The sequence below is a fragment of the Danio aesculapii genome, chromosome 11 (genome assembly GCF_903798145.1).
Source record: "Danio aesculapii chromosome 11, fDanAes4.1, whole genome shotgun sequence".
Classification (NCBI taxonomy): domain Eukaryota; kingdom Metazoa; phylum Chordata; class Actinopteri; order Cypriniformes; family Danionidae; genus Danio; species Danio aesculapii.
Window position 1 is genome coordinate 13,005,920 of NC_079445.1, and position 9,512 is coordinate 13,015,431.

A 9,512-nucleotide genomic window follows, 5' to 3' on the forward strand; every position below is an offset into this window, starting at 1 on the left:
TACCATCTCACCTTCACTCAACACAGGGTTCATACACATTTTTACTACTAAAATTCCATTACTTTTCCATGATTTTTTCAAGACTTTCAAGTAAATTTTCATGACCTAATGTTTCAAGAAATGTCTACAAATGTGTGGTAAAAGAAAAACAATGCATGTTCAAATTTATTACAGCATTCATAAAACACACAGCATATTTATTTAGTTTCAATTTATATTTATATCTATGCAAAATTTATTTAGATAATGCTTACACTGCACTAATAATGTGAGAGTATGTGATTGGCTAAGGACAGAATAGAAGTCAAGACAACTAACCCATGGTTTCCGCTACATTCATTCTTCCATGGTGGGGCGCCACACCAAAATTCATCCCGCCAAAGCTACATTACAGCTTCTCATTCAAAACATCCAGTCATTTTTTTATAGCAGGTTATAATCGCTCCAAAATGTATTAAAAGGTAAGTGAATTATAGCAGCGCAAACTTTTCTTTAACCGTAGCAGTGCTGTGGGTTATTTGTTTAACCCTTTAAGGTGACATACTGAGTAAATGACTGACTGACTGACAGTTGTGTGATGCGTTAGGCTAGCAAACACGACATACGCTTTCAGTTATGATGAACAGTTTCCATAATTATACTTCTATGGCTCTGCATATAACAAACAATGACTTTATCTTGCTGGAGTTTATAGTCATTTCACTTTACTTTAGGACACACCAATGCCGCTCTGTAGGTTTATTGGAGACATTTATAAATATTCCTAGCCAATGTAATAAATGTTGGAGACATACTTGCTACATAAACGCACTAAATTAGACTTCAGCATTTATTTGAGAGTGCACAGGAAAATCTGCACTTGAGCAGCATATATTTGAGGGTGTGCAAGAAGTTTTGTGCATGAACAGAGAAAATCGGCATGCAAGCAAAGGGATTCGCATGCTCGTATTACATAAATGCAATCTCGACTTGTAATACTGCGCTCAAGGCATAGGTAGATATGTGCAAAAACTTAAATATGATCAAAAATTGAAATTAGATCGACAAGCTAAAGATTATCAGTTACAAATAGAACGATTAAAAATCATGACTGATTGGAGACCCTTAGCAGACAGCGTTGGAAAATGAAATCGAGCAGGTGATTTGGTAAGCAATTTAAAGTTGCTACCGAAGTTTAGTGAAAAAGATCCTGAGGTTTTCTTTTCTTTATTCGAAAGTGTAGCTAAGGAACAAGGTTGGCCAAGTGCTGACCATACAATTATGTTGCAGTCAGTGCCTGTGGGAAGAGCTTAAGAGGCTTATACTGCACTTTCAGTGGAGGGATTTTGAAAAGGTAAAATCTGCAGTTCTTAAAGCGTTTGAATTAGTTCCTGAGGCATTTCGTTTATGATTTCGTACTTGGAAAAAAAATGATAGACAAACTCATGTTGAAGTCCTTTGCGAACTGGCTACACATTTTGATCGCTGGTGTTCAACCTCTAATGTTCACACTTTTGAGAGGTTGCGAGAAATTTGCTGTGAAAATGTACCCGTTAAGATTGTGTGTGACATGGGAGCTTTTGAATCTTTTATTTTAAATTCTGTTTTGACTTTTTCAACAGAGTCTGGGTTGGGGAAGAATGTGCTGGTGTAAGGCATAACTCTTACCTTTACGGCTGTTCCTTTACACCAGTGGTGCTCAACCCTGTTCCTGGAGATCGACCATCCTGCAAGGTTTAGCTCCAACCATAATCAAACACACCTGAACCAATTAATTAGGACCTGAACAGCACTTGATAATTACAGGCAGGTGTGTTTGATTGGTTGCAACCGAAATCTGCACTAAGGCACCCCTGCTTGACACAGAGAGGTACTGCGTTTTGAGCTGGTGAATGGTGAGGTCATTATGGGTGTGCGCCAGTGGGTTGATGTGATCTTGGGTAACAACCTAGCTGGAGAGCGCGTGTGGCTAGACGCTTCTCCTTTAACCATTGTGTTTACGCCACCTGTATCTGTCGATTTCATTGTTGGGGATTCCCATCCATCATGTGCCGTGACCCGTTCTAAATTAAAATTTAAAACGCATCTGCTGGGTATTTCCTAAAAGATGGAATGTTACTGCGCAAATGGTGAGATTTGTGAAGGTAAGCTGATGGTACAGATTGTGGTGCCTGCAAAAATGTGCATGGCTGTTCTCGAAGTAGCACACAGTCGCGTTGCAGGACATCTAGGCATTAAAAAAAACTTACAATCAAATACTGCATAATTTTTATTGGCCTTTGTTGAAGAAGGATGTCTCTAAATTCATTCAAACGTGTCATATATGCCAAATGACAGGAAAACCCAATCAGTCTCTTAAACCTGCTTCGCTGTATCCCATACCAGTGATAGGACAGCCTTTTGAGCATTTATTGATTGACTGTGTGGGGCCTTTGCCGCCTTCAAGTTCGAAAAGCAAGTTCTTATTGACCGTTATGTGCCAAAATACTCGGTACCCTGCGTTTCCGTTACTACTAAACCTGTAGTCAAAGCACTCTCCCAGTTTATTGCCATTTTTGGTATTCTGCAAACCATTCAAAGTGATCAAGGAACAAATTTTCCCTCTAAAATGTTTGTAGAGACCTTAAAACATTTGAGAGTGCATCATCAGCAGTCGAGTGTGTACCATTCCTAAAGTCAGGGCACGCTTGAGCGTTTCCATGAGTCCTTAAAGAGTTTTATGCGTGCGTATTGCACTGAATTGAACTGTGACTGGGAGGAGGGATTGCCATGGCTCCTTTTGGCAGCTAGAAAGGTAATTCAGTCTAGTTTTGGGTTCAGCCCAAATGACCTGGTATTTGGACATTAAATTTGTGGTCCATTAGCACTTTAAAAAGATCATTTAAAGGGAGATGAGCCGCCAAGAAGTCTTTTGGATTACGTTAAAGGGTTCAGGAGGAGATTGGTTCTGGCGGGTCAGACAGCACGAGAGAATTTATAGATGAAAAACAGATATTTGCCTGCTTCGCCTTTCCGAGCTAAATTTTCAGGGCCTTATATAGTTACTCACGATGTGTCACGTAAATTTATTAAAACCATATTATTCTCGTTATCAGACTGATTGTAAAACATCTACTGTGTAAACTGTTTCTCAGACAGATGAAATTGCGCTGGAAATGAAGGAAGTTGAGGCTCCAACTGATTGTGTGCTGCAACCGAGGTTATCCAATTCAAAGATGCTTTTTAATTTAGAGAATTTAACGAGCCATCTAACTATTTCTCAAAAGGGAGAATTAATAAAGCAGATACCTGAATTGAGATTTGTTTGGTGATGTTCCATCTCGCACCCATCTGATCGAACATGACGTGGATGTCGGTGACGCAACACCGGTTCGTCAACGTTTTTATTGAGGGCCACTGGTAAAGCAACAGGCGTTAAGAGGCTGAAGTTCAGTATTTGCTTGATGATAATTTAGCAAAACCATCTTGTTCTAGTTGGGCTTCACCGTGCTTATTGGTTAAAAAAATCTGATAATTCATATCGACTTTGTACAGATTATGGAAAAATAAATAAGATCACTAAACCTGACACTTTTCCACTTCTCCGAGTCGAAGACTGTGTGGATCAAGTCGGTGCTACTAAATTCGGAAGTAAATTCGATATGTTACAGGGTTACTGGCAGGTTCCCTTAACACCTCAAGCACACGAGATCACTGCATCCTCCCGATTATACTCTTATTCTGTGATGAGGGCAACGTTTCAAAGATTAATGAATCGGGTTGTGCAGTTTATTTAGACGACGTAGTTGTTTGCAGTGATACATGGGAACAGCATCTGGAGCGTGTTCGTGCTTTATTTCCACGGTTATTGGACGCAAAACTCACAGTAAATTTGGCAAAGTGCGAGTTTGCCAAGGCAACTGTGTTCTATTTGGGAAGGGAAGTGGGGTATGGTTATGTGCATCCTTTAAAAGAGAAAGTACGGGCAATTGAGGGGTTCCCTGTCCCATCTACAAAAAAAAGATCTAATGCATTTTTTGGGAATGGCGGGGTATTATCGAGGGTTTTGCCCAAATTTTTCTTCTGTAGTAGCCCCCTTTACTAATTTATTGAAAGCGTCTGTTCCATTCCTTTGGTCCTCGGGCTGCCAGCAAGCATTCAACAATGTAAAACTTCTGCTTTCTTCCGATCCAGTTCTTGTTGCTCCTCAGTTTGATAAGCCGTTTATGATTCAGGTGGATGGGAATCAGATCGGGTGCAGTTCTTTTGAAAACTGGGTTGGATGGAGTGGACCACCCAGTTTGTTATTTCTGAAGAAAATTTTACTCTTTTCAGATAAACTACTCCGTAAATTGAAAAAGAGACACTTATTTTAATATGGGCAATCCAGTATTTTTGAAGTTTGAAGGTCCCGTGTTGACCTTACATTGTTTGTTGAGGACCTGTTTGTTGTGGTTATGTTTTGTGATTTGCAGAGCCTTCATGATTGCCGATTGGTGGGTGGGTCATTTCACCTGAGACCCATTATGTGGTGCCTAAAAAGAATCCAACATTTGACAAGCTTGATTAGCCGGACCTCCCTGCCTGGCGTTTTTGATTTATTTTAGTTTGTTTTGGATCATGAGCTCAGTTCACTACTATACTCATGCTTTTCACTACTGACTTCCATTTATACTGAATCTGATTACTTTAAATACTTTTGTTAATTATGCTTTTTGTTAATAAATATTTTCTCTTTTTAATTTACCTGGTCCGTATTGTCTCTCTAATGTTACAATTTTGAGCCAGTTGAAACATTAACGTTAGTTCATATATAAGTTAACATGAATTTACCATGAACAACACATCTGTTCAGTGTTAATTTATCTTTGTTAATGTTAACTAAACATATGTTAATGCATTAGTTAAAAAGTGTTAGGTAAATAACTTTGTTTTTGTTAACTTACTCGTTGTATTGTATCTCTTTAAATTAGCAGCTTAAAGTAATTAGCTAATGTTTACTTACACATAGACTACATAGACTATTCATTGATCATTGATTAAATAACATGACTAAACAACAAACAACACATTTATTCAGTAATACTAAATCTTTGTTAACGTAAACTTATACGTGTGTTAATGCAGTTAACACAAACAAATGAACAATTGACTCAGGTTCAGCACTCCACAATCTTTAACTGGCATATTGTTCATGTTTGTAGATTCTATACTAACATGATTTATCACTAGCAAAGCAGTAGTTAAAGGAATCAGGATCCTAATTGTAAAGTGTACACTACTCCAACGTGTTACATTTGTAAACTCTTTGCTGACTTACCCAGCTAACCAACATTACAACCCAACATTACACAACTGATGTGATACTAACATCTTTGGTTTTATTACAAAGCAGTGATTAACTATTTTACTGGACCTCAAATCAGTGAAAAACATTTTTCAAAAGTAAAAAAAAATAAAATAAAAAATAAGAACAAGAACTTTGTGAAATTCATATTAGTAAAGAGTTTACAAATGTTTGTAACACAATGTGGGAGTGGTGTACAGTTTAATAAAAGATTCCCATATCCCTTTAACTAATGCTTTCATTCATTCATTTTCTTTTCGGCTTAGTCCCTTTATTAATCTGGGGTCGCCACAGCGGAATGAACTGCCAACTTATCCAGCATTAGTTTTATGCAGCGGATGCCCTTCCAGCTGCAACCCATCACTGGGAAACACATACACACTTATTCACTCACACATACACTACGGACAATTTAGATTACCCAAATCACCCTGAGGAAACCCACGCAAACACAGGGAGGAAACTCCACACAGAAACGCCAACTGACCCAGCCGAGGCTCGAACCAGCGACCTACTTGCTGTGAGGCGACAGCACTACCTACTGCGCCACTGCGTCACCTAACTAATGCTTTGTTAGTGATAAATTGTGTTAGTAAAGAGTCCACAAACATGAATAACATGCAAGTTGAACATTTTGTAGCACTGAATCGGAGTTATTGTTCATTATTTGTTCATGTTAACTAATGCATTAACTCACATATTACAATATTAGTAAGTTTAGATTAATCAAGATTCAGTATTACTGAATAAATGTGTTTATTGTTTGGTCATGTTATCCAACCCACAAACAATAATTGTATGTGTAAGTAAACATTAACTAATTAAGCTGTTAATAAAAAGGGATACATTAAAATAACCCTTTAAGAGTATGTTATCACTAAGAGTAGTGATAAATCATGTTAGTTTTAACATTAAAACAAGCTTATGTAAAAATCATTGTTCATCAAATTTATTTGCTATAACAAGTTTTTGTTAATTTGTTATCTATCTTAATTCATTTGTTTAGGTGACAATGAAAACTATGAATATTTTACTGGCTATGTTTTAGGGTGTTGTTTTGAAAAGTAACAGGGCAGTTTGCAGGTGACCTGCTTTGCTATATATAATTTGTTTAGGCGTTACTTAACATTATTTTATATATAGATCTTTAAAGGAACTTTATATATATATATATATATATATATATATATATATATATATATATATATATATATATATATATATATATATATATATATATATATATATTTCCTAAATGTTTAACAGAGCAAGGAAATTTTCACAGTATGTCTGAAAATATATTTTTCTTTTGGAGAAAGTCTTATTTGTTTAATTTCAGCTAGAATAAAAGCAGTTCTTAATTTTTTAAACACAATTTTAAGGTCAAAATTATTAGCCCTTTTAAGCAATTTTTTTCCGATAGCCTACAGAACAAACCATCGTTACACAAAATTTGCCTAATTACGCTAACCTGCCTAGTTAACCTAGTTAAGCCTTTAAATGTCACTTTAAGCTGTATTAAAGTGTCTTGAAAAATATATCTAATTAAATATTATTTATTGTCATCATGGCAAAGATGAAATAAATCAGTTATTAGAGATGAGTTATTAAAACTTTAAAGTTTAGTAGTGTGAAGAAAAAAATCCTCTTTCCGTTTAACAGAAATTGGGGGAAAAAAAACGCTCAGACATCCACATCTGCACTTATCAGACATCAACATCTGCACTGACTGACCGCAGGTATTTATTTACTGAAGTCTTCAATCACCAACTGCTGTGTGTTGAATTATTTTCTGTCAGTTTTGGAAACATATTAGCATTTAATGTCAGAGAAGCAGATTTTTTTCAAATCATTATAAATATAATTCTTTATTTGAAAGTTTTAAATACATTTATTGTGTCTCCCTTATAGACAGGTCCTTGGTAATCATTTAATAAGTCATACAGTTTTATTTATGCATCCAGACTCTGTTTCTAGAGATCACACTCAAAATCCCTTAATTTTGATGGATGAGAGTTAAGGAAAGGCGCAAATGTCAAAATTTCTTTAAAAATGTTCAATTTTCTGTTGTATCTACCAAAAAAGCTGTACCTACAAACTTTTCATACCTTTTTACACGTCCCTTCTTCAAGTGCTTCCGTGTAATTACTTTTATAACACATACAATTTGAAACATCTGGTAAAAGTGAACAGCACCTTTATAAATATTTTACTGAGGTAAATGGTGACGTGTTCAATAGTTATTTTACTAATTGTATAAATTAGTAACTTATAAATTCTTCTGTTGCCTCTTCTGAAGCTGGGATTGTGTGTTAGAGCTCCTGTGAGCCTCTAAAGTAACAACCAACCACATAGCCGACTGCATGCCAGAATCAAAAAGTAATGAAAGACACCATGGTTAACCACTTTGCTATTCATTTACAAAAAAGGGTGGGAGGAGGGCCGTCCATAATTTGCTTGGGTGTGGGCATGTGTGTAGTAGTAGCAAGTTATGTATAAAACGGCATGAAATTAAACCAGGTCGATTAAGGCGCATAACTCGGACAATTTATAAAAACAAGCGGCAAATTTTGATTTCAACTTGGCTGAGCTGGCAGGCACAGGAGAAACCTAACTAAACACAGATACAATCTACAAAAAAATCTAATTTCTTCCAATGTCACCTAGTTGCAGGTGCATACACAACACTAAAAACAAATACATCTTTATAAGGGCCATGTATTAATTTAACTTGACACATTGAAAATATCTCTCACTTCTTATAATAGGTGAAAAAAGCAGTAAGTTGCTATTTACACTAGTGCCACCTAGCAGGGCAAATACAAACTGCCTTAAATCTACATAAAACTTTTTAATTAATTAATTTAAATCCGCTGTTTACTACACGGTCTTATGATAGATACCTGTTCCGTACAAGCATGGACAACGAGATTGAAGCCATGAGACTGCTTAAAGCTGTCCTTTATCTGGCTCTGCAATACAGAACCTCATATACACATAAAAAAAAAAAAATTCAATGACAATACTGACAAAAATAACTGTGAACCTATTTAACAGTACTTACCCACGTCTCATAGCATGAAGAACCCGACTGCTGCCACTCTGCGCTGGCAAATGGAGGTGCTTGCATATATTTCTTCTCTCCTGAATCAACTGTAACACCTGGTTAAACACACAAAAGAAATGTACATTTGAATATACATGTAGTAATTACCGCCAAACTATTAATAAGAGAGAAAAAATGTTTTGCTTTAGAACAAATATCACTCTTAATGAAGAAAATAAAAGTAATACATTTATTCAAAATTCGAAATTTAGTCAGGATATTAGGAAATACTGTAGCACAAAAGAGAGACCTGGGGCCTCATGTATCAACGCTGCGTACGCACAAAAACTTTGAACGCCAGATTTCACACTCACGTTTGGATTTACTAACGATGAAATTAACGTGAGAATGTGCATTGGTCCATGCCAAATTCATGTCTGGCGTACGTGTATTTCTTGTGTGTGTTTGTTTTATTTCCATTGGCGACTCCTATGGCTTGTTTCCACTGACTGGTACGGTACGGTTCGGTTTGGTACGGGTCACCTTTATTAAGCTTGCATTTCCACTACCAAGGGTACCCTTTTGGTGGGCGTGGTGTACGACAAAAAGTTTCAGTCGACGTCATTCTCGCTCAAGAAAATGTCTACAATAAAGCTGTACAGGTCGCTCACATATCATATGAGAAGCACTTCTCACAAAACAGATGCTTTACACACATAAATACTTGTGTAGAAATGTTTATTACTAACTTTACTATGAACATGAGTTGATTATAACTGCAGATCAATGACAGTGTGAAACAGCCTACTGTAACGTCAGTTACATAATATATGTAATTATATTAAATAAATAAATGAACAAATATAAACACATACAGCCCCTTACAATCTGCGATATGTAATCAACTACAGAAGAACACACAGCAGACATTTCGTCGGTATTTAGGTTAAAAAACAACCCAAAATATAGCCTACGGTCAGTGTAAACCTCTCATCTGTGTCTGTATTCTTCAGCAGCACATGCAGCCTCTGTTAGAGAACAATTCCATCATTCTGAGTTCATATTAGTCCAAAAGGTGATAATAACAATAACAGTTAAATAAGGCATTTTGTTCACGTTTGCTGAAAAATAATGTGCTCATTTTTTTTCTGGCTTCTCCTT

The 9,512-nt window shown here is 36.2% G+C and overlaps 1 protein-coding gene across 3 annotated transcripts in view; it reads right to left on the reverse strand.

Moving 5' to 3' along the window:
* Window positions 1-9,512, reverse strand: part of cdk5rap1 (CDK5 regulatory subunit associated protein 1) — a 110,194-nt gene that overhangs the window by 46,039 nt on the left and 54,643 nt on the right. For all 3 annotated transcript variants that reach the window (XM_056468752.1, XM_056468750.1, XM_056468751.1), the window contains exon 9: window positions 8,370-8,467. In XM_056468752.1, the coding sequence (XP_056324727.1) occupies window positions 8,370-8,467 (98 nt within the window). The remainder of the gene's footprint in view (window positions 1-8,369; window positions 8,468-9,512) is intronic.